Raw genomic sequence first — 24,688 nt, 5'->3', positions numbered from 1 at the left:
GTCCCAATGGGAGACAGGCGTGATGGTATGTCTTCTTCTTCAAGGCAAAAGTCCCGATTGCATCCTCACCACTCTGGAGAGGAGCCCGGAGCAAGCTCTTGGCCATAGATCCTGGATTAGGTGAGTCGTGATGGTATTTATTTACTTACTCAAAACTTTACATACATATATATGGTCACGTATATATCCCTTGCGGGGTAGACAGAGCCAACAGTCTTGAAAAGACTGAATGGCCACGTTCAGCTATTTGGCTTGATGATAGAATTGAGATTCAAATAGTGACAGGTTGCTAGCCCATCGCCTAAAAGAGGAATCTCAAGTTTATAAGCCTATCCCTTAGTTGCCTTTTACGACATCCATGGGAAAGAGATGGAGTGGTCCTATTCTTTTTGTAATGGTGCCTGGAACCACAAGGCACGGCAAAACTTTATTGCACAAAAAAAATAAACAAAGCGCGGATTTAATGCTGTTTTGCAATCCCTACCAGTCTACCAGCTGACTAAAGGTATGTATGTATACGTAGAGACCCGCTGTCGCTTCTTCCTTGCACTATATTTGACCACACGTTGTGTTCGCTTTGTTACCTCCTTAACGTTAGAGGATGCCCCAAACTTGCAAGGAATGCCCGATTTTTTAAGACACCCTGATTTGCATACTAAAAAAGAATGACCTTAGGAACAGCCTAGACATTTTAGAGATGGCCTTTCTATTAATTACATACATATGAACACGCCTTTTTCAAGAGCATCGAATCGGTAAGGTGCCTGGTTAAAATGCGTGATGCGCAGAAAGGCCCAGGTTCAAATCCCACTTCGGCCATGTACCAAAGACCTCTTCTTACGGTGAGGGAAAACATAATGAGGAAACCTGCACATTCAGGCGACTGAATGTGTAACCATAGATCCTATACGGGTTAGTTTTACCTGCAAAGGTTGTGGAGGTCAGATGAGAGTCGCTTCGTGTAAAAACCTGACTCACCCAATCTAAGATCCATGGTCAAAGGCATACCCCGGGCTCTTCTCCAAAGAGGTGAGGATGAAACTTCACAGCAAATAGCTCTCACACACATAAAACTACAAGAAAAATCCGTGAAAGCTATTATACTCGTACTAAAAGTCTTTGCATAGATTTTGTTGACAAAATAAAACAAAACATAGTATTATAAAATTTATTTTAAAAAATTCTCACATAGAAACAATTGTGCGACAAAACAAAACATTAAAACTAGAATGATATGGTTACAATCATATAGAGAGACATCCCACACAAAACAAAGATTACAATAAATGCAGATTTGTTTTAACAACAAATAAAACTACAAATTTCAATATTTTTTACAAAACACAAAAAAAAATCTAAACAAGTTTCTAGGCTCAATTTTTTCGTAAAAGAAACTAATTTTTTTTTGTTTTGATTTTTAAGTTTTGATTAATAAATTTAAGTTTTTTACATTTTTTTAAAAATGTATCGTTATAATGTCAACGATAAATATAAAAATATTAATAGATTTTGGACAATTTCAAAGAATAAGTTAGGTATTCTCAACACTCTTTATAGAATTTAGTGTAGGTACAATATCGACATATTTTTTATGCCATCAACAGTCTTTTAATTTCAAAATTTAATTAAATATATATTCCTTATATAAAAACGTTTCGATACATTCTTTTTTAAATATGTTTTGTTTAAAAAACTATGGAATGTCATAATAACTTTTATTCGACTAAAATAATAAGCACTTTAATGCAGCAGATATGCATATTTTGTTAAATATATCTATTATTTAATTTTAGTGAGAATAACTGCTTATTATCGCGTTAATAACTTGTGTTAAAATGTAAATAACACAAGTTTTAATAATAGAGTTTACAACAATATAACTGTAACATTAATATTTTACACAATAATTTTGATTTCAATTATTGAATAAGAAATGGTTCGAAGACAGTAACTATAGATATTGGGAAGAAAAGATACTAGGTTTTTGTATAGTTGACGCGCATGCGCACTCGACCCAGGAAATAATTATTTTGTTTCTGACATAATTGTTTGATTTAAGACAATTTTATACTAGTATATCATTTATTATAAATTTTATTGAGAATATAATTTAATTTATTATATCACATATTTTATGTAATTAAATGTTTTTTTTGTGTGATTCAAATGTTAATTTTATGTAATACCACAGATTTATGCGTACAAACAAACAAAAACAACTGGTTTAATAATACCTGGGTCGTGATATTTTCAATACATTGCCGGCTCAATCTCTATGACCGAGTTTGCGCGCGAGACCTGAAACGGCAATGTAATTTATTTTTATTTTCGTAAATATATATGTGTATATATATATATACATATGTTCACAACTAGAATAAGGGACACTCTTTATTAGATCTGGGTATCGTAAAAGGCGATTCAATTATAAAATCTTGACAGCTGATAATCAAAAGCAATCGTAGCAAGTAGACGATTTTTTTTTTTTTGGTGAATTATAAACCTTTATTTATTACAAATTATACATTCATCCATATCTAATCAAGGATACAAGGCACTAATCAAAGGTATTCATAACACCAACTTGAAAAAAAAAACTGAAAAAAAAAATACGACAAAAAAAAATTAAAAAAAAAGTTCCTTCCAAATCGGGCCACAGAAACCCCTATTCATACATAGTGTAACTCTAAAATAAAAGCATGCACAATCACACTACACCCAAGTACACTTACACCTCCTCTCCGTCCATATAGTGTGAATGGGACCCAGGGCGCTGGTTTTGAGCGAGTCCATCCAGGATTTAAGCCTTGTTTTCTGTCTGGGAACAGGGAAGTGTGGTGACTGTTAGTTGATGACGCTAACTACATCAGTTTGTTTGTTTGTTTGTTTGTTTCAACGCGCTCATCTCGGGAACTGCTAGTTCGAATTGAAAAATTCTTTTTGTGTTGAATCTATACTAATATTATAAAGCTGAAGAGTTAGTTTGTTTGTTTGAACGCGCTAATCTCAGGAACTACTAGTTCGAATTGAAAAATTCTTTTTGTGTTGAATCTATACTAATATTATAAAGCTGAAGAGTTAGTTTGTTTGTTTGAACGCGCTAATCTCAGGAACTACTAGTTCGAATTGAAAAATTATTTTTGTGTTGAATCTATACTAATATTATAAAGCTGAAGAGTTAGTTTGTTTGTTTGTTTGAACGCGCTAATCTCAGGAACTACTGGTTCGAATCGGAAAATTCTTTTTGTGTTGAGACCATTTATCGAGGAAGGCTTAAGGATATATTACATCACGTTGCAACTATGAGGAGCGAAAAAATAATGGAAAAAGGGTTAAAAAAAATCGTGGAAAATTATTCATCCTTGAGAACTTCAATGATGCCCAAAATAACTATTCCACGCGGACAAAGTCGCGGGCACAGCTAGTACGAAATATGGAGTAAAACTGTCAAAATATAATTGTCAAAAACATTATCCTTACTGTTCTGTGCCGCGTGGTTCCCGGCACCAATAAAAAAAAGAATAGGACCGCACCATCTCTTTCCCATGTATGACATAACTGGCCACTAAGGGATAGACTTATAAACTTGGGATTCTTCTTTTAGGCGATGGGCTAGCAACCTAATTAGATGGGCTATCGCTTACAAGACGAACAACCGCAGATTTAATTTGTGTCCGCTCCGGGAATCGGAACCCAAAATCCCTCTCTGTGACCTACTAACCACTACACCGCTGAGGTGAGTAAGATATAAAATGATAGTATACATACAGTGCATTCCTCTTGCTTCTTATTGGCCATTGTCTCTGGTTTATACTCGTTTTCAAGTCCGAAGTGCTGAAATGTCACGAAAAAAAAATACAATTAATAAATTAATTGAAAATAACATTATATTGGAAAGCCAATAAGAACGTTAGTAATTTGATTTTTATACAAGGTAAATAAATAAATTTAAACGGGACAAATTACACAGATTGAGTAAGCCTCGAAGTAAGATCGAGACTTGTGTTACGAGATACTAACTCACTACTAATATGATACTTATATAGATAAACATCCAAGACCCAGGCCAATCAGAGAAAGTTCGTTTCTCATCTTGCCTTGGCCGGGATTCGAACCCGGGACCTCCGGTGACACAGACAAGCGTACTACCGCTGCGCCACAGAGGCAGTCAAAGTTTTATAAAAGGTCTTTCTTTAATTATAGGTATTTTTTTTTATTTTTCAGATCATTTAATTTGATCAAGATACGTTCGTCTTGGTCTTCTCACTCCGACCTTTCCCTCCACACTCTCCTTGTATATATATACCTAACTCTTATTGAATAAATATAACAAATTAATTTACCTAAACGTGCAGATCTCATCACAATGTTTTCCCTCACCGCAAGAGCATCGGTTAGCACTCAAACTAATGTACATAACTAAGAAAAGTGTCATTGGGAGATGGCCAAGGTATAGGATTTGAACCAGTGCCAAATGGGCCTGCGCACATTACCTTCAGAATGTCCAAATTGGAGAGATGATCCCCAGGTCCAGTTTGTACAAAATGGCGTAACAGATTCCCGCCTTTTTGCACCAACAGAGCGCCGCCGGTTTGAACCCAGTCCCCCTTTAGATCCCCACCGAGTCCTAAGTACAAAATAACCTTTGAACCGCTACGGTCTTCTGTCGAGTCTTTGAGCGCTTATAAATAAGGAGCCGTGCGGTTTAGGGTTCACCGTCGTCGTAAAAGGCGACTAAGAGAATAGGCACTAACGCATCTAGTTCAGCTATTGCTATGCAAACCTGACCCAAAACAAAATCATTATCGTATTCGCACCCCGGGCTCCCGTCTAGAGAATAGACGATGTCTCGGAACATCAATAAGATGTATATCAAAGGGAACCCCAGCTAAACGGCACGCGCAGTTTTTATCGCGCGAAAAACTATCGCTGATTTTCACGCGATAATAACGGCGACGCACGTGTCTTTCTGCAGGGGCTGGCTAAATTTTTTTTTTAAAACTACTTATAAACGTTTTAAAATATATTACAATATTGTATTATTTAGCATTACGAATTTAACAATACAGCAAAAAGAATATTCGAAAGCGAGCCCAAAAAACTCCACTCAACCAGCGGTTGAAAGGTCCAAAATACGAGCACTACCTACCTACATTAAAATACAAATTACTCAAAACAAATTTAAAAAAAAATGTATAAAACCAAATTTACGATCAAATAAAATAATGTGACTATGCATACCTACGTGTTTGCAAAAAAAAAAAAAAGAAAAAATTAATCGTTTGAAACCTCAAGTATATCCGTATTAGGCATGTGATCCGCCGGCCCGGCTTGAACGAACACGGTTGCCACTTTGCCGCCATTTTTAACGATCACAACGCCGCCATTTTGTAAACCGTCGCCGATTAGGTCGCTCTCTAGACCTGTCATTTAATTTTATGAAAGTTTAAATGAATGCAATGAGAGTAGTATTTTTTTTTTCAACGTCGTTGCATTATTATTTAACTAGCTTTTACACGAAGCTTCGCTCGAGCGAATTTAGCGCCACCTACAAAAGAACACAGGTTTTTCGCAAATCCCGTGGGAAATATAGTTTTTACCGGGATGAAAAGTACCCTATGTCCTTCTTCATACGCTTAATTATATTTTTTATTCTAATGAACCAATGTTCTGGAATATTCAAAATTTCAAGAACATTGGTTCAATAGATAACGCATTAAGAGACAACAAACAAACGTAGATGATCTTTGATAAACCAGATACATGGATTTTTTTCTTCATTGATAACCAGTTACGAAAACGGAATGTCGTTTTTGTCACAATATTTTTACTAACATAAGATTAATAAGCTTTATATTATTTACTAACAAATATATGGACTAAATTCTGTGAATTTTATTGTATTTTTATTTATCCCGGTTACCTACATCCCCACCTCTTTAAAGAGGAACCCGGGGTGCGTTATATAATTGAATTAGTCGGGTTTTAACACGAAGCAACTTCCATCTAACCTCCACAACCTTTGCACGGGTATCTGAGCCATAATAAGATAATAAGATCATGGTAAAAACTTCACTAAACTAATGCGCTTATTCCCTCAGTCGCCTTTTACTACGCCCATGAGCATGAGATGGAGCGGTCCAATTCTTAATTGCCGGTAACTACATGTTACATGCATACATATAATCAGGTCTATATCCCTTGCGGGGTAGACAGAGCCGGTAGTCTTGAAAAGACTGAAAGACCACGTTCAGCTGTTTGGCTTATGATAGAATTGAGATTCAAATAGTGACAGGTTGCTAGCCCATCGCCTATGAGAAGTATCACATCAATAATATACGAGTATATGAAAATGGTTGCCATTGGTACCAGGCATAAAACAATATTATTTTTAATTACTTTCAAATTGGGCAATTTGAAGAAATATCTAGTTTTAAAGAAGCCTTGAGAAACCTTGAACATATGTTTTTTTAAAGGAGCACAGTTTATTTCAATTTTAAAAGTAACCTATGTTTTAACCCCGTTCAAAGAGAGGAGTTCTTATTGATCAAGCTTGTAGGGTAGTGAAAAAAATGTTTTCTAACATTATAGTGGCAACATTGCTATGTACTATTTCATAAATTGTCTATGGCTGCTGTCTGTTCCTGAATTATAGGGTTGACGCTCCCACGTCTTTCTGTTTTATGCTTACTTTGTACCTACTACAGTCTTCTCCCTCATCACTCTGAAGAGGAGCCCGGGTTATGCCTTTGACCATAGCTCCTGAATTGAGTGAGTCAGGTTTTTACACGAAGCGACTCCCGTCTGTCTTCCGCAACCTTTGCAGGGGAATCGATTGAGTCAACATACATACATACATATGTTCACGTCTATATCCCTTGCGGGGTAGACAGAGCCAACAGTCTTGAAAAGACTGAATGGCCACGTTCAGCTACTTGGCTTAATGATCAATTGAGTAAATTTTGAGATAATCACAAATTTATTAAAAAAAAGGGTTCGCGAGATCAAGTTCGCGGCGAACAACCATTCGACTCACCCATTCCTCTCCCCTTGAAGATGGCATCTCTTGACTGTTTCCAGAATAAAGACGTGATGATTGTCACAACGTTGAAACGCTTGAACCCTAGCGTCTGGTAAGTTGACTGGTTCTCCACGTAATAAAGGTCTGAAAACATACACACAATATAGTTACTACACATAAAATACTTCACGTTGCGTCACCTTGGCTGTTCAATCAATTCATGGATAATTTGACAGATTCAAAAGAGTACGAAAGTGGGTAGATATGTTAAAGTTACTAGTAATTTGTTTTTCTATGTATAACGGTTTTATTAGCAATATAAATACGTAATTACAAACTTACTTTTCTACAATTGAGCTGCGCTACTCTACCACAGTAGAATGAGTGTAAGCTTTGAGTTTAAGTCAAGGAGGTCTGTGGTCGAACGCTTATGGTGCCTCGCGTACCCAAACCAGGATTGTAGTCAAAGAGGAGCCCCTAGCTCTGTCCACATAGGGTATGATTTTTACAAGAATCCACTCCCTTTTGACGTACAAACCCACATTAGGACGTCATACATCAAACAAATATCTATATCTGGAGAAAATGAGAGATACATACATACATAAAATCACGCCTCTTTCCCGGAGGGATAGGCAGACTACCTCTTTCCACTTGCCGCGACCTCTGCACACTTCCTTCGCTTCATCCACATTCATAACTCTCTTCATGCAAGCTCGGCGGTTTCAGGTACTCTTGACCTGACCCTTTACCAGAACGTCCTTAATGTGATCAAGACACGTTCCTCTAGGTCAGAAAAAGCGAGATCATGGAATTTATTAATTTTATTTTTACATAAGAACATCTTATGAACCTCATGTTAATTACATCGGGTAGCATAATTTATATAATAACCGGTTGTTTTTATTTGCAAATATTAAAAACACACATATAGATACATTCTATGATAATTGATAATGATAAAAGAAAAGTAGGTATTAATGTAGAATTAATTTAAGGAAGTCCAAAGTTCATAAATCTGTTACAATATCATATTAGTTAAGATATAGTAATCTCTTGTGTTATCTCCGATCCATAACTAAATATTTTAACTAGCTTTTGTCCGAGCCTTCTGCCGTGTGGAATAGTTAGGTTTAACTTCGGATATATAAGAGGTCGCTCGCGACTTCGTCCGCATGGAAACCCTATCAATCCCGCGGGAAATCCGGGATAAAAAGTAACCTATATGTCATTCTGTGTCTTCAGCTACCTACATACCAAAACATAAAATCACGCCTCTTTCCCGGAAAGGTAGTCAGAGACTACATCTTTCCACTTGCCACGATCTCTGCATGCTTCCTTCACTTCATCCACATTCATAACTCTCTTTATGCAAGCTCGGCGACCTACCTACAAGCTTGAAGTACATACCGAATTTCATCGTAATCGGTTCAGTAGTTTTTGCGTGAAAGAGTAACAAACATCCAACAACTGACATCTTGATTTACTCACAAACTTTTCGCATTTATATTATTAGTAGGATTAGCTTTAACCCGCAGCTTCGCCCACGTGAATTTAGCGCCATCTACAAAAAGCGACGGATTCATCATTAAAGCCCTCACGGATGAATAATTTACCCCGTTTTTTTCACATTCTCCATTATTTCTTCGCTACAAATAGTTGCAGCGTGATGTTATAACGCCCAAAGCCTTCCTCGATAAACGGTCTATTCAACACAAAAAGAATTTTTAAATTCTAACCAGTAGTTCCTGAGATTATCGCTTCAAACAAACAAACTTTATAATATTAGTATAGATAAAAAAAAATATTAACCTCCATCAAAGAATTTCCCCTCGACGAACTCCTTAGAACCAAGCTCTTCTACGCCCACACCCACCAGCTTTATATTGTTCTTCTTCAGCACTGGAGCGATCTCACCAAGCTGGAAATATACATCATTTTATTTTACATCAGTAGTAGTGCCGTGTGGTTCCCGGCACCAATAACATAAAGAATAGGACCTCTTCATCTTGTTCCCATGGATGTCGTTTAAGGCGACTAAAGGATGGGCTTAATAACTTGGGATTCTTTTTTTAGGCGATCACTAAGGACATCACTTAAATCTAATTATAACTACTAACCGCTTCCAAAGTCATGTGTAGAAGAAGCGGCGGAACAAACTACACTGCAGCATACATACACATAATGAAACCTATATGCATTGTGGGGTAGACAGAGGGCCTTCATCATGTTCAGCTCTCTGGCTTCATGATGGAATTGAGATTTTAATAGTCACATGTTGCTACCCCATAGATTACAAGAAGAATCCAAAGTTAATAAATAATAAATTACTTTATTTTATTAATTGCTGTTAGAAAAAGATGTGATTTTTCTTATTATTATTGTAATTATACATTATACATATACATATAATCACGTCAACATCCCTACATACGTACATAGAGCCAATAGTCTTGAAAAGACTGATAGGCCACATTCAGCTGTTTGGCTTTATGATGGAATTGAGATTCAAATAGTGACAGGTTGCTAGCCCATCGCCTAAAAGAAGAATCCCAAGTTTATAAGCCTATCCCTTAGTCGCCTTTTACGACATCCATGGGAACGAGATGGAGTGGTCCTATTCTTTTATTATTGGTGCCGGGAACCACAAATTATTATGAAACAGAATACATACAAGGAAAAAGATGTGTTTTTTCTTATTATTATTGTAAATTTAAAAGAATAAGACCTCCTTAGCCCACAGTCTGCACAGCATACAGCCCCAGCGCCGGAAGAAGATGATGGCCACGTTCTGGTCCTGCCAGAAGTTTCGGAGCTCCAAACTCTAGAAAAATAATACATCAAATTTTATAGCTGAAAAAAATTGTTAATACACTATGAGTATAGGAGGACTTACAATTGTGATATAAAATTTTCAGAACAATATTATGAAAAAATATGTGATATAAATATAAAAATTATATGAAAACAAATTTCATAAAATTGAATATAGTAATATAAAAATAAGTCAAGAAATATGAAAATATATTTTTGAATTTGCAATAACTATTGCTCATATATTTTGGCTCTGTCGACCCCGTAAGTAATTGACTATAGTAACTCAACATTTGAATTGTAATCATTTGTCATATTTCTGACACGAAAAGTATACTATTGCAAATAACAGAAAAACTGGTCTAAAAGTAATCGGAAAATTGATAGGTAGATGCATGCATCCTTATCTAAAAGCATGCAATTGACAGGGATGCAGCATCATGTTTGTGCAAAAGTTCATCGCTTGAGTGATTCATGTAATTGAAGCAACTAATTATTATTCTTGTAGGTAATAGGTGTGAAGCGAACTACGCAGTTAAAAACATTTACCAATAAATTGTTCAGACTAGAACAGGGAACAATTCTTTCATCAGGAAATATTACTTAAATAAAAAAGTAGTCGGCTGTCGACTCAAACTTTCCATGGAAACTTCTTCAAAAAAGTTAGTGTTCCCTTACCTCACCAGTTGTTACACTTTTGATCTTCTGTGATCCAATCTCATTGATGTCGGTAGTCATTTTTGAAAATCCAAAATTATATTTAGGAAACAAAATGCTTTTTAATTAATTTTCTTATCGAGTGAAAGACGCAACCGTTTCCTTTCGCAAATGCGAATAAAAATAAAATTATTTTGTAAAAGACATTGACACTATTGACAGCATTTAAACTTTCTTTGGCAGTGACAATAGTGACATATAAATTTTTCTCCTGATTTCGACAGCTGCGTAATACGCTGTCGTGACACTGACAATGACAGAACTAGAACTTTCTGTGCATTTCCTTCGTCTTTGCCTGCCCGGTGGTTGTGTTGTGTGATTTGTGTGTGTGTGTCGTTGACGTCGTCACCGCATTTAATTTATCGCCCTATCTCGACTTTATCAGAAAATACCAAGTGTTTTAACGTAAGTACCTACCTTTTTAACAATTTTCTCATATTATTTAGTGCACATTTTGTTCTAAACTGTGATATTCGCTACATATAATGATGTTAACTTTTGATGACCTTGTGACAGCGTTTACTAATTATGACTTCGTATTTTCCTTTCCTTACAAATTATTTTGTTAGTTTTTCCAGTGATTAACATTGCAAACACGCTTTAAATATTCCTATACCAACTTCTTACAATCTATATGTTATAATATTTATCGCACTAACCTAACAAAACGTCACTGAAATGTTTTGACGCTACGCTAACAATTACCCAGATTGTAGGTGCCTGGTAATTATCGCCGATTGCGCTATACGACTTAAAAAAATTATATAGCCAAGTGTAAACAAATTCAAAATAAATTAAGAGCGTTACTGGTTGAATGGTTTTAAGGATAAATTAGCAACGCACAATGTGACACAGGTTCAAATCGTAACTGCTGCCCTTTTCTAAATTGCATACAATAGTTTAATTGCTAACCAATTTTACTTATAAGCTTTACATTAATGGATAATGTAATGAGGATATTTCCACATCCAAACTATGATTGCCTATGGATAAGGTTTCCCTGCAAAGATTGTGGAGGTCAAATGTAACTCATTCTGTGTAAAAACTTAATAAGTACTCAGCCACCCAGTAAAGATAAATCATGGACACCAATTTTTTTCTGTGACATTTGTAAATATATTTTTTCCGCATTGATTGAAGGTTACCACTACATTAAATGGTACTGTATGTAGGTCCATTAATCATGAGAAAGCTGATAAACAGAGTTAAGCTGATGTAGCGGATATGGATAACATAATAAGTGGATGATAGTGTAATAGCCATGATTACTAATTTTAACGCCCCGATGCAAAAAGAGAGGTGTTATAAGTTTGATGTGGCTGTCTGTGGCATCTTACAAACAGATGAAGCAATTTCAATTTTTTTTTTCATATTGTTGAAGGAAGACTGAGAGTCTGCTAATATAGGTACTCAATAAGTGATGGCATAGGGTGGCCGCACAAAACATAAAAATAAATTACAATTTGTATAACCTTACCTAACTTAAAAACTTGACAAAAAATAAGTCTTGGGTCAAAAACATAATAGGCATGTGATATTTATCAAATACAATCAATATATCAAAAACATAGGTAAAAAAAAATTGGAGACATATTTTAAAAAAAATATAATCTGCTAACTACAAACTAATGTACAATAAGATGGAGTTTCTTTTATTATTTCTCACTTTTTAAAGGGAAATTAAAATTGGGTCATGGGGTTTTTTAAATTTTTTCATTGAACAACATTGGCTAGGATGTCACCACAAACACTTCCAAAATTTTTAAACAGTTCTTACTTATAACACTCTGCTTTTTTATAGGGGCTAAAAAAACGGTACTTGTTTTCTTAAGCATGCATGACAGGTTGCAAATGCTACCAAATAACATAGGCCATTACTAATAGTATTTCCCCTTGCTGGAATGTGCCTCGTTAATTCGCCACGATGACGCCGCATCGCGCAATCGTAACTATAGAGTGCAGAGTATAGAATGATATGGAGTAGGCAATGAGTTAAAATACTGATAAAAAATATATTAGGTTACATACTAAGACAAGATGATATGATTAAGAGAAATGAAAAGTATTTTTTATCGTCATGATTTTTTTAAATAGAGTCAAAAACTGCTTTATTGCCCATATTCAACTGTATAGCCAAATAGCTGAACGTGGCCATTCAGTCTTTTCTGACTGTTGGCTCTGTCTACCCTGCAAGGGATATAGACGTGACCATATGTACATATGTTCAACTGAATGGCTAAATTAAAAAATTGAGATTCATATAGTGACAAGGTACTAGTCCATCACCTCACAAATTCTGAAGCTCAATATCAAAAGCATTATCTCAAGTATCAATAGTATTGTCTATTGTTCTTGCCTATCGATAGTGAACCGGGTTCTTCACTTTCTTCCCCGCCATCCTTATCGATTTTTTTACCATCGATAGCTCGGCAACGCTAGCTCTTACCTACGAATGTACCGCGCCGCGCCCCGACTGTAATAATCTTAATTTTTTATTTTTCTTCTCTCACATAGAATTAAACAGTTAAAAAATAAGGTGAACCATGCAGTTACAAAATAATGTACTATGTGAGAGACTGGTGTCTTGTATGACTGTGCCTTGACTTGAAGTGTTCTACCTCGCTAAGTTTGAAAAAAAATTAACGACCACTCCACGCGTTTCAATACTCTCAACACTGTGACTCACAACTGTCGTCATCATATAATTTGAAAGCCGTGTTTTATATTAGCAGTGTCAGTCGTTGAATGGCCGGGTTGCTGGTAGGACGTGAATCATTAATTAATTAAAATAGTGCCTAGTTTTGTATCTCTGTGATATTAATTTAAGTTTGTTTTAACGGTGAGTTATTTATTATAATAAGCTGACTTATACCGGTTTTAAGCAAGCCTGAATGTAACTAAATGTAGTAATGTTAAGCCTGGCCACCAGGGTCAATTAAAAAATCCGACATTTTAATTTCGTAGTGTTTCAATGCCTTTAAAGTTGATCTGCTTAAAGAAGTGGTGATTTTCTACCTTCAAATTAAGCAGTGTAGTTCCCAGCACTTTAGAGTAGGACCAAACCCGTCTCTTTCGCATAGTTGTCGTAAAAGGCGACTAAGGGATAGGTTAATAAACTTGAGATTCGTCTTTTAGGCGATATGCTAGCAACCTGTCACTGATTGAATCTCAATTCCATCGTTAAGCTGAACGTGGCCTTTCAGTCCTTGCGAGACTGTCGGCTCTGTCTACCCCGCATGGGATAAAGACGTGATAATATGTGTGTATGTTAATCAACCCATTATTGGTTTATATAATTTTTATCTTATTATTTCAGTTTTAGTCATTCTCTCCCTTTTTTTATTAAAAACTTTTATTTAGTTTGACTTATATGTTAACAAATCTTTCAAGTTTAATTTGACCCACTTCCCGGTATCCGATTGAGCTGAAATTTTGCATGCTGGTGCAGAACCGATGACAATGCATGTTTATCATAAACGTGATTTTATCTTTCACTGATTGGTTAGCACAAATAACTTTGCACCATCTCAACAGACATGACATATCTGCTATCAAAAAACAACACGCTGTATATTAGGAAGTTGAGTGCGTTTGACCTCAATCGGTCTGATGGTAAGCAAGATGGGGTCTTAAGGTGGTGCACGCAATTCAAATAATGCCTATAGCCTTGAATATTCTTAAGTTATTATCAGGGAATATAAATGTTATGTTTGTACAGTCAACGACATATGTATCAAGCACATAGAATTCTATGACACGGCAATAACGGCGAATTTGCGGAGAATTTTGGTAGAATGATATGCTGTTGACGGTTCTTATACAAGAAAACGTTCAGTAATAATATATTACCTACTAGCTGTGCCCGCAACGTCGTCCGCGTGGAATAGCTTTTTTCGGCATCATTGAAGCCCTAATTTTCCCAGTTTTTTTTTCCACATTTTCCATTATTTCTTTGCTCCTTGTAGTTGCAGCGTGATGTTACATAGCCTAAAGCTTTCCTCGATAAATAGTCTATTCAACGCAAAAATAATTTCTCAATTCGAACCAGTAGTGCCTGAGATTAGCGCGTTCAAACAAACAAACTCTTCAGCTTTAAAATATTAGTATAGATAGTATCGACCAAAACAATTCACCATTCGCTATTTATAAATTCTAACATCACCGATAATGTAGAAGTTGTCGCGTAAGTGTGACACATTGTGGAGTTCAAACGGACGTACAAACAAACAACAATTACTTGATGTATGTGTACGTATTACAATGGTTGCGCAATATAATAGATGGTGAATTGTTTTTATACTTAATAAAATGTTTTTTAAAACTTAACTCGGAAAGGTCATTTAGTTAATTATACATAAGTATGTGTGTATGCATGTGGTTCTCAGCACCAATTTAAAAAAGAATAGGACCAATCCATCTCATTTCCCATGGATGTCGCAAAAGGCGACAAAGGGATATGCTTACAAAATTGGGATTTTTCAATTCGAACCATTAGTTCCTGAGTTTAGCGCGTTCAAACAAACCAACTCTTCAGCTTTATAATATTAGTATAGATTGAAAAGGAGTGACTAGGAAGATGGCCAGTGATATAACCTAACAAAAAATCTAAAATACCCCCACGTAAAAAGTATTAAGTAGTACCTGTCCGAATACTTTAAACAAAGGGCACCTTATTTTCTTTTTAGAATTGTACATCTCATAATTATCTACGTGCCAGAAAACTGCAATTTGGCATGTAAATACTGTATGGAATAAAGCGGATCATTAATAATGGATTTTCAAAAATTCCCACGGGAACAGGATTTAACGAGATTATTAGCAAAAATTTGTGCGCAAAACTTAGTCACCATTTCTATAGCCAAGGTTATGCGGAGTACGGACGGACAAAAAAACCAATTCAACTTGTATGTTGGTGTTGATTGGTCTTTAACTGGCTTCTCGCGTTGTAATTTAATTGTTACTAGCTATACCCCCCGGCTTCGTTCCGGTGGGAACTTCGGAATGAAAATAAACTATACAATAAATTACAGCAAATTCACAAAAATTATATATATTAAAAACATAGCATCAAAAGGTGACCTTATCACTAAAAGCAATCTGTAAAAATATTACATGAAATAAAATCATTTTTTTTTGTTATGTTAAAATTATGACGACTAACTTGCATGAAGAGACAGTGTGTGAATGAAGCGAAGGAAGTATGCAGAGATCGTGGCAAGTGGAAAGATTTATTCTCTGCCTACCCTCCAGGAAAGAGGCGTGATTTTATGTATGATATATGCAGTTTCACATTATATCATTAAAATTTAGGCAACCCTACCTTTTTTATATATAAAGTACAATGTAACCTTTGAAATAATTTGAGAAGGCTGAAAGACTTAGTATAATTTAAACCTTGTTTAACTATACAGTCAACCGCATATCAAGTTATCCTACATGAAACTTTATAACGCGGTAATAGACGTGAATTTGGGTAGGTTGGTGTGCTGTTGACTGTACCACAACTCAAACACGGCCTTGTCGTTGTCGTGTCTATAACATTCATAGTTTGTGGTTTCTATGAATGCGACGTTCAATACTTTGCCGTATCAATTAACTGCAGTTATTTTGCGGCGAACAGTGTAACCCACTCTTAAGTTTCAACTGTAGATCGATGTCAAATCAGTTGTCAGTTTTGACAGCTAGGTGTCAGTCAATAAAAGCAAAGGAAATAAATGTTTCCCATAGATGGAAGGTTTAGTTAAAAATTAGAAACTGAATAAGTATTATTGCCTTGAACCACAGCCTTGAAATGACAAGTAAAAAAATAATCTATTGTTTGTTCGGCCTTAGTATAAAGATAACTAGAACACAACTTTAATATGCATTGTATTCGATAAATAAAACAATCGATAATCGATTAGTGCGACGGTGCGACTTATTAAACATACTTTACGATTAAGTTAGTAAATATATGTAGTTAGCAGATAGAAATAGTAGACATACATATAATCACGTCTTTATCCCTTACGTGTAGACAGAGACCAACAATCTTAAAAAGACTGAAAGGTCTCGTTCAGCTGTATGCCTATATGATGGAATTGAGATTCAAATAATGACAGGTTGCTAGTTCATCGCCCAAAAGACGAATACCAAGTTTATTAACCTATCCCTTAGTTACATTTTACTACATCCATGAAAAAGAGATTTAGTAGTCCCACGCGGCATATTAATACTCTTCTATATATGTATATAGTATATATTTGCTTAGACAACTGCTGCAGTGTAGTTTGTTCCGCCGCTTAATCTACACGTGCGCTTTGGAAGCGGTATAGTTAGATTTAAGTGATGTGACGTCAATAAGTGATACCTTGTATCCAATTTTGAATATAAATCTATTCTATTAATCAACTTAATATTCTTTTATAATTGTAATTGACTACATTTGCAATACTCACCGAGTTGCTATGATACGAGCAAAATTATACATACCACCTGTATTATATTTATGACTCATATTTGCAAATAAACGTTTGACTTTGACTTTTGCAGTGAAAAATGTCGATCCACATCAAGGACTCGGAAGACTTGGCCACCAGGCTGTCGGAGGCTGGCGACAAGCTGGTGGTGATCGACTTCATGGCGACGTGGTGCGGTCCGTGCAAAATCATCGGGCCCAAATTGGACGAGATCGCTGCGGAAATGGCGGACTCTATCGTCGTTGTGAAGGTGAGGATAAGGACTTTAGTAAGTCAACAAATCTATACTTAATATTAGTAAAGCTGAAGTGTTTGTTTGTTTGTTTGAATGCGCTTATATCGGGAACTAGTGGTTCGAATTGGAAAATTCTTTTTGTATTCAATAGACCATTTATCGAGGAAGGATTTAGGCTGTATAATATCACGCTGCAATTATAAGGAGCGAAGAAATAATGGAAAATGTGAAAAAAAACGGGGAAAATTATTCACCCTTGAGGGCTTCAATGATGCCCAAAAGGAGTAATTTTGGCGCAAAATTTAAAGTTATCCTTAACATACATTCATATGATCACGTCTATATCCCTTGCGGGGTAGACAGAGCCAACAGTCTTGAAAAGACTGAATGGCCACGTTCAGCTATTTGGCTTAATGATAGAATTGAGATTCAAATAGTGACAGGTTGTTAGCCCATCGCCTAAAAAAAGAATCCAAAGTTTATAAGCCTACCCCTTAGTCGCCTTTTACGATATCCATGGGTGAGAAATGGAGTGGTCCTATTCCTTTTTCTATTGGTGCCGGGAACCACACGGCACCAATAAAATATAGAGTAATTTTTGCGCAAAATTTAAAGTAATCCTTAACAAAGGGCAGAAAAGATGTCTAGAAATAGCACAGTTGAATTTGCAGGTAAAATCAAGTGAACTTTAATACCTTAAACATCAACTACCATTACGAATGATAACGTAACAGACGCTCTTATCAGACGCACCGATAATGATTTGCAGGTATTATAGATAGCGTTATCACTCCGTCCTTATTCTGATTGCGGTGAGTGGCGTCATGTGAATGTTATTTGATTTCATTGTCGTTCATTCTTTGCTCCTTATAGTTGCAGCGTGATTTATATAGCCTAAAACCTTCCTCGGTAAATGGGTCTATTCAACGCAAAAATATTTTTTCAATTCGAACCCGTAGTTCCTGAGATTAGCGCGTTCAAACAAACAAACTCTTCAGCTTTATAATATTAGTATAGATCAGTGCGCTTTCACTCGAGTATATTCGCCGACATTCGGTCTTCCTTCACCAATTTTAACTACCACACATTTTTAAACGCCTTAACCGATTGTGATCAAACATGTCTAAGAACACTCGCATTTAAATCACCTTTAATTAAAAAACTAAGCTGAACTCATTTCATCGATTTGTATGCCACGGACAGATAGTAAAACAACCCTCTTTTTCCGTCGGGGCTTAAAAATATAACAATTTCCCTAAAATTATGTACATACCATGGCTTTTTCAACCATTTAGGAACGAATTTTCAAAAAGTTTGAATCTCAAACGGTTGATATAATACACAAAAGGTTGAATTCGGAAAAAAAAAAGAAAAAACAATTTTCCTAAAATTACTTATTGCGTTTTGAACTCGACTATACCGCTTATGACACAACACATTTGACTTACAGCGGCGGCTGCGGCACGAATTTAAGAATGATGCAATGATGTACGCCCACTCGTTTTTTGACCACGCATTGGTCATTGAGATAAGGAAATGTATCGATTTTTACATACACATACATACTGACATTATTTACTAAACATTTTGTTCGAAACTTCGCCTCTCGTCATGAGAATTTCAGATAAGAACAAGTCAAGAAAAATTATATATTGACTTTTTTGTTTCTGTTTGACAAATTTAATTAATATTGATTACATTTATAGATTTATAAATTTCGAAAGAATGTTATTTATGATGTCTAGATTGGAATTTGGTGAGAACATAGATTTGTTAAATGTATCATGAATTAATTTTTTATAACTGAATATTAAATTTAAATAAAATCGTTTCAGTACTTTTGAGTTTATTCGATACATACTTACGTATAGTATCGTCTATCTGTTTTTGAAACGACTGACAGGTTGCTAGCGCATCACCTACTAGAAGAATCCCAAGTTTGTTAGCCTATCCCTTAGTCGCCTTTTACGACATACAAGATATGGAATATTCTTATTATAAATTCGTTACAAACGAAAAATACAAACCTTATATGTAGGTGTAATTTGCGCATTATAAGCGCGTGTTATAAACCAGTTTTATATATTTTTTATATTTTTTTCTAAATTGTCACTCAGTATTTAAAAAACAATGCTGTCTTCTTCAAAAGGCTGAAACAATGATATGCTTTGGGAAAAAAACAGTAAATTTTTGCCTACCCGACCTCAACCCAGCTTGGGAAGTAAATTAAAACAATGCCATCCATTAATTTAATTTAAATTATAACAAATACCCGTTAAGTACTCTTTCTATACTAATATTATAAAACTGAAGAGTTTGTTTGTTTGTTTGAACGCGCTAATCTCAAGAACTACTGGTTTGAATAGATAAATTCTTTTTACTACGCTTTTATTAGCTTGGGTTGTATGTATGTATGTATGAATGTAACGGAATCTTTGAGCTTAATTTTCACTGATTTCTAAACGTCTGATCAACTTGAAACTTTGCACACTTATCAAGGACCGATGACAATGCAATATTTTGATAAGAGTTTCTCATTATCCTTATTAAAACTGCCAGGATTAATAAATTCATTTTTAGATCCTTCGTATGAGAGTAAGAGAGACAGAGATAGCACCATTGCCAGTAACCTCCATACAAGAAACCAAGAAGTTCTGACGTATAAGGAGTCCAAAAAGAGATGTAATATATTTCCATATAATGTTACTATTAAGCTGAGGCTTTTTTATTACATCGCATCGCTCCATTTAGAATTACCATTAGAAACAATAGTAGAATTAGTAGAATATTTTAAAACAATAAAAAATATATAAGTAATAAAACAAAAGTAATAAATGAAAATTGAACAACTAAATTTACAACAATACAAGAATAAAGTTACTACCTACAGAACTTTGTGATATTTAATACGTATTTAACATATTAATGCAATTCTTGAATTAACATTAGGTATCTTTTGCCTATTTATAATAGCAACACTGTAATACTCGTTTAAGAAATGAGTGACATTTATTTATGTCAAATAAGTTTTGCAGTAAGTTTCGAATTCGATTAGAAAACCTGTAAACTTTCTTTCTGTTTTTTTATACCGGTGCTTGTGTATTTACCTATTTGCACTTTGTTTTGTGCTGATAACTTGTCGTTATTTGTAGTTTGGAATCTTCCGTTGAGTCGAGCTTTGTTCTTCCGAATATTCGTGTGATTTTATCATCTGAGATTGGACTCTGACTGTGTTCACTGTGTTGTGCAGATAGGACTCCTGTAAAAAGTACCTGATTATTTGAGATAGGAGTCCCAAGTTTGTGTTTGTTTTTGTGAAAGACAGTTTTACAACGAAAGTGCCACGATGTCTTCCGATAAACATTGTTGCGTTCCTGGTTATAAAGGCAGTGGAGGTATGTTTGAAATATTTTTGTTCCTGTATCAATCTGCCTCTTAATCTTGTGGTTTGATTCCTGGCAAGGCCACAATCGAAAATTGTTATGTTTGCTGGATAGTCAAAAATATTATTAACAGTGATTTATCACTATAAAATTCTTTTCAACTGGGTTTAACAATCATCATACATACATGCATACATATAATCACGTCTATATCCCTTGCGGGGTAGACAGAGCCAACAGTCTTGTAAAGACTGATATGCCACCTTCAGCTATTGGGCTTTAAGATAGAATTGAGATTCAAATAGTGACAGGTTGCTAGCCCATCGCCTAAAAAAGAATCATGATGATGAGAATATTATGAGATTTAATCCAATCAGGCCACATATAATTTTAAGAAAGTTAGATGTGAAAACCTCCGACGATGGGCGCATGGTTGCGAAAGTCTTTTCTAGTAAGATAGTTATACTAGAAGTGTTAACTTCCAAAAAATAATTGTATAAAAAAACTAAACAACTACGCGTTTTATTGCTAATCAAACTAAAAAATAGAAAATAAATAATAGTTTAAAAAAAACTAAAAAACTACGCTTTATTGCTAATCAAACTAAAAAATAGAAAATAAAAATTAATGACAAAGGAATTATAAAACAGTAGTAGCAAGTCGAACAATCAGTTATAGTCAATTACCTCTGATTAAAATTATAACAAAATTAAATTTATAAACAAAACAATTTAAATCAGAGTAAAAAGCGTGGGGTGCATTTTACTTCATTTTCATAACTCTCTTGTCATAAATATATGCTAATAGAATGATTTTAATATTTACTACATCAGGCACCCCACGCTTTTTACTCAGATTTAAATTGTTTTGTTTATAAATTTAATTTTTTTATAATTTTAATCGGAGGTAATTGACTATAACTGATTGTTCGACTTGCTACTACTGTTTTATAATTCCTTTGTCATTAATTTTTATTTTCTATTTTTTAGTTTGATTAGCAATAAAGCGTAGTTTTTTAGTTTTTTTTAAACTATTATGTTGAATAGACATTTATCGAGGAAGGATTTAGACTATATAACATCACGCTGCAACTTTAAGGAGCAAAGAAATATGCAATGGAAAATGTGAAAAAAACGGGGAAATTATTCATCTTTGAGGCCTTCAATGATGCCTAAAATAACTATTCCACGCGGACGAAGTCGCGGGCACAGCTAGTTTAATATAAATTATGACAAATACCCGTTAACTACTCTGTATTCACACAAAAAGACAAACATTTAACATTGTTTAAATTGAATCCTAATTCCCACATAATACTTACATTATCTTCGTTTGAGTACACAAGAAATAAAACGCTTTATTGGTGTCCGCTCGCGGTTTTACTCGGTTTTCATTGTAGCTTCATTGTTATTTTTATGCATAAGCTGAATTACTGTTAGATGTCATCAAAATCGGTTTAGTTATATTTAGCGTGAAATTACATAAATTTCGCATTTACAAAATAAGTATGAAGACTTAGTATGAAAAAAGTATAGGATAACTCCATCTCGTTTCTATGGATGTCGTAAAATACGACTAAGGGATAAGCATATAAAATTCTTTTAGGCGATGAGCTAGAAACCTGTCACTATTTTAATCTCTATTCTATTATTTAGCTAAACAGCTGAACGTGGCCTAGCAGTCTTTTCAAAACTATTGGCTCTGTCTACCCCGCCCGGGATTTAGACGTGATTAATTAGTACGTAATATGAAGAATTTACGATGAGGCTTACAAGGAAAAAGTATTTGTAAACTCGACTCGTCTTAACTAAGACTACGGTTTTATGTTAATAATTTTTTATCTTTATTTATCTCACGTTCTGATATGAATAGTTAAACATTCATATTATTATTTAAAGAGCGTGACATTCAGTGACATCGTATGAACGTACTTTTATTAATTTGAAATGTATGTTGTCATTCCATTCATAAGTGTGTTGAATGGTTATTTTTCTTGCATCAGAATGTTTCTTTACCAGTTCATACATATTTTTTTTAGTATATACATTTAATCACGGTGGTATACCTTGCGGGTAGAGAGAGCCAACAGTCTTGAAAAGACTGATAGGCCACGTTAAGCTGTTGTTTGGCTTAATGATAGAATTGAGATTCAAATAGTGACAAGTTCCAAAGCGCATGTCTAAAAGAAGCGACGGAACAAACTACACTGCAGCATTTTCACCGGACGTCAATTTACAAATATAGAAAAAAGTAGTACTCTTTAAATCTAAATAGTGGACGAATGCACATTGTTTACACTAGAAAAATATGAATGAAATTAAAAGCTAATGATTTCAATACGAATATTTGGTCAGATCAAATAATGTGGATTTTTTCTCGATTCCAGGTGGACGTTGACGAGTGCGAGGACATCGCCACAGAGTACAGCATCAACACGATGCCGACATTCGTGTTCGTGAAGAACGGAAAGCCAGTGGAGCAGTTCTCCGGCGCTAACGTGGAGAAACTGAGGACCACGATCCTGAAACACAAGTAGACACCGGGCGTGCGCAGAAATACGGCTTTTGTCGACTCTTCGCGTTGGGCAACTTATTTCAATGGTTACTTTGGTGATAGAAATTGGTTTGGGGTCTTTGAAAATGTCTTATTTGTTCCAGATAAAAAATAAAGTAATTAAATATACCTACGATCAATGATTTGTTTGAAAAATCTTGTGTTTTGTTGTTTGGTTCAGATTTTTAGCTAATTAGGCTGTAACTTTTTGCAGGGCAAATTTTTTTTTATATTCTGTTCTTCGTCTCGAAATAGTTTTAATTTTGTCTCAAGATGTATATAAAACACAAATAGTTAGACCTTATCGCAAATAGTTGCCCAATGTAAGAGGAAAGAAGCAAGATTTTAATTTTAACGTTGGCAACACAGCGTCCGCCATTTTGAGTTCCATACGCATAGCTATTGCATTTATCCGATTCGTTGGCGATTTCCAACATTCGATTTCAAATTTAATACATAATGGTGGCCTTAATTAGATACAGTTTGTAGAAATAGCTTTAAGAAATCGGATTTCGATGTATATACATCACATCACTATGAAAAGAACCTTGATGGGAATACAAAAGGCTGCCAATTGCCCCAAAAACTTAATTTGAATGACGTGTAAAATGTCTCGATGAAAGCGTTCACAAAAACAAAGCTGTGTTATTTCAACTAATTACAGCACTACACATTTTTCAAGAAGATTTTCTGATTGGTCGGTATGTTGAAGAACGCATTCTGATTGGTCAGGTGGGTTATGCCTAGTATTGGTCGATACAAATATAAAGATAGCCAGTGTGATGTTTTTCGATGTAAGTGTCACAAGCACGTTTTTAACAGAATACACACAAGTCGTGTTTTATTTCTGCGTATTATTATATGTTAAAAGTATTGTTAATTCAGTAAATATTGTGAAAATATTTCGGACTATTATTTCCTCTTTTACACCGGCGTTAAACATGGTTTGTATGAAAACATCCATCCATATAATCAAGTATTTATCCCTTACAGGGGTAGACAGAGCCAACCAAGGCTTAAAGATGGAATTGTCATTCAAATAGTGACAGGTCGCTCGCCCATCACCTATAAGAAAGAATCCAAAGTTTATCAGCCAATTATACCTTAGTCGCTTATTACGACATCCACGGGAAAGAGATGTCCTATAGTGCCGGAAACCACACGGTATGAAAACATTATGAAAATGAAACCAATGTGGAAAACAAAGAAAACAACCTTTTTTCACATTAAGCCAGTTATAGAGCCTAGATGATCGTACATAGATCAAATTGCCCGAAACCGAAGAGCTTGCATGAAGAGATAGAACTATGCAGGGCTCTTGGAAGATGTAGTCTCTGCCTACACCCCCGAGAAAAGTGCGTGATTTTTTTGTATGTATTTGGTTCCAAAATCATTTTCGCTTCTGAAGCTTACTTACGTGTATTTGTCAGGTCGGTACAATTTCCGGCGAACGCACAAAATTTTTTCTTATAAATATTAATATAGGTCCACAATAAAACAACTTGAT

At 34.9% G+C, this 24,688-nt stretch overlaps 2 protein-coding genes across 4 annotated transcripts; one reads left to right on the top strand and one right to left on the bottom strand.

Annotated features, from left to right (window-relative positions):
* Positions 1-1,201: 1,201 nt before the first annotated feature.
* On the bottom strand, positions 1,202-10,697 carry LOC106130436 (prostamide/prostaglandin F synthase). 2 transcript variants are annotated; one of them, XR_001228495.2, is made up of 8 exons: positions 10,514-10,697; positions 9,750-9,845; positions 8,834-8,942; positions 7,037-7,165; positions 4,494-4,627; positions 3,769-3,834; positions 2,733-2,818; positions 1,202-2,298 (listed from the first exon to the last, which is right to left on the bottom strand). XR_001228495.2 is itself a non-coding variant. In XM_013329277.2 (7 exons), the coding sequence occupies exons 1-7, from the start codon at positions 10,571-10,573 to the stop codon at positions 2,801-2,803; spliced, it is 612 nt and encodes a 203-aa protein (XP_013184731.2). In that variant the 5' UTR covers positions 10,574-10,697; the 3' UTR covers positions 2,410-2,800. The 2 variants fall into 2 exon arrangements, 1 of the variants encoding a protein (XP_013184731.2); XM_013329277.2 differs by lacking the exon at positions 1,202-2,298 and having other exon boundaries at positions 2,410-2,818.
* Positions 10,698-10,801: 104 nt separating this feature from the next.
* Positions 10,802-24,083, top strand: LOC106130437 (thioredoxin-2). Of its 2 annotated transcripts, none has more exons than XM_013329280.2 (3): positions 10,802-10,957; positions 17,084-17,260; positions 23,015-24,083. In XM_013329280.2, exons 2-3 carry the CDS (start codon positions 17,090-17,092, stop codon positions 23,162-23,164), a joined length of 321 nt encoding a protein of 106 aa, XP_013184734.1. In that variant the 5' UTR covers positions 10,802-10,957; positions 17,084-17,089; the 3' UTR covers positions 23,165-24,083. The 2 variants fall into 2 exon arrangements, with proteins under 2 accessions (XP_013184734.1, XP_013184733.1); XM_013329279.2 differs by lacking the exon at positions 10,802-10,957 and adding an exon at positions 13,234-13,391.
* The last annotated feature ends 605 nt before the right edge of the window (positions 24,084-24,688 follow it).

This window comes from Amyelois transitella, chromosome 27 (assembly GCF_032362555.1).
Source record: "Amyelois transitella isolate CPQ chromosome 27, ilAmyTran1.1, whole genome shotgun sequence".
Classification (NCBI taxonomy): Eukaryota; Metazoa; Arthropoda; class Insecta; order Lepidoptera; family Pyralidae; genus Amyelois; species Amyelois transitella.
The sequence above is the reverse complement of the archived record's forward strand: the minus strand, read 5'-3'. Positions and strand labels throughout refer to the sequence as shown.

Coding starts and splice junctions, on each gene's coding strand:
- LOC106130436 (XM_013329277.2), bottom strand. CDS start 10,573: ATGACTACCGACATCAATGAGATTGGATCACAGAAGATCAAAAGTGTA. Junction 9,846..10,513: donor AAAGTGTAACAACTGGTGAG/GTAAGGGAACAC, acceptor TTATTTTTCTAG/AGTTTGGAGCTCCGAAACTT. Junction 3,835..4,493: donor CCAATTTGGACATTCTGAAG/GTAATGTGCGCA, acceptor GTGACATTTCAG/CACTTCGGACTTGAAAACGA.
- LOC106130437 (XM_013329280.2), top strand. CDS start 17,090: ATGTCGATCCACATCAAGGACTCGGAAGACTTGGCCACCAGGCTGTCG. Junction 17,261..23,014: donor ACTCTATCGTCGTTGTGAAG/GTGAGGATAAGG, acceptor TCTCGATTCCAG/GTGGACGTTGACGAGTGCGA.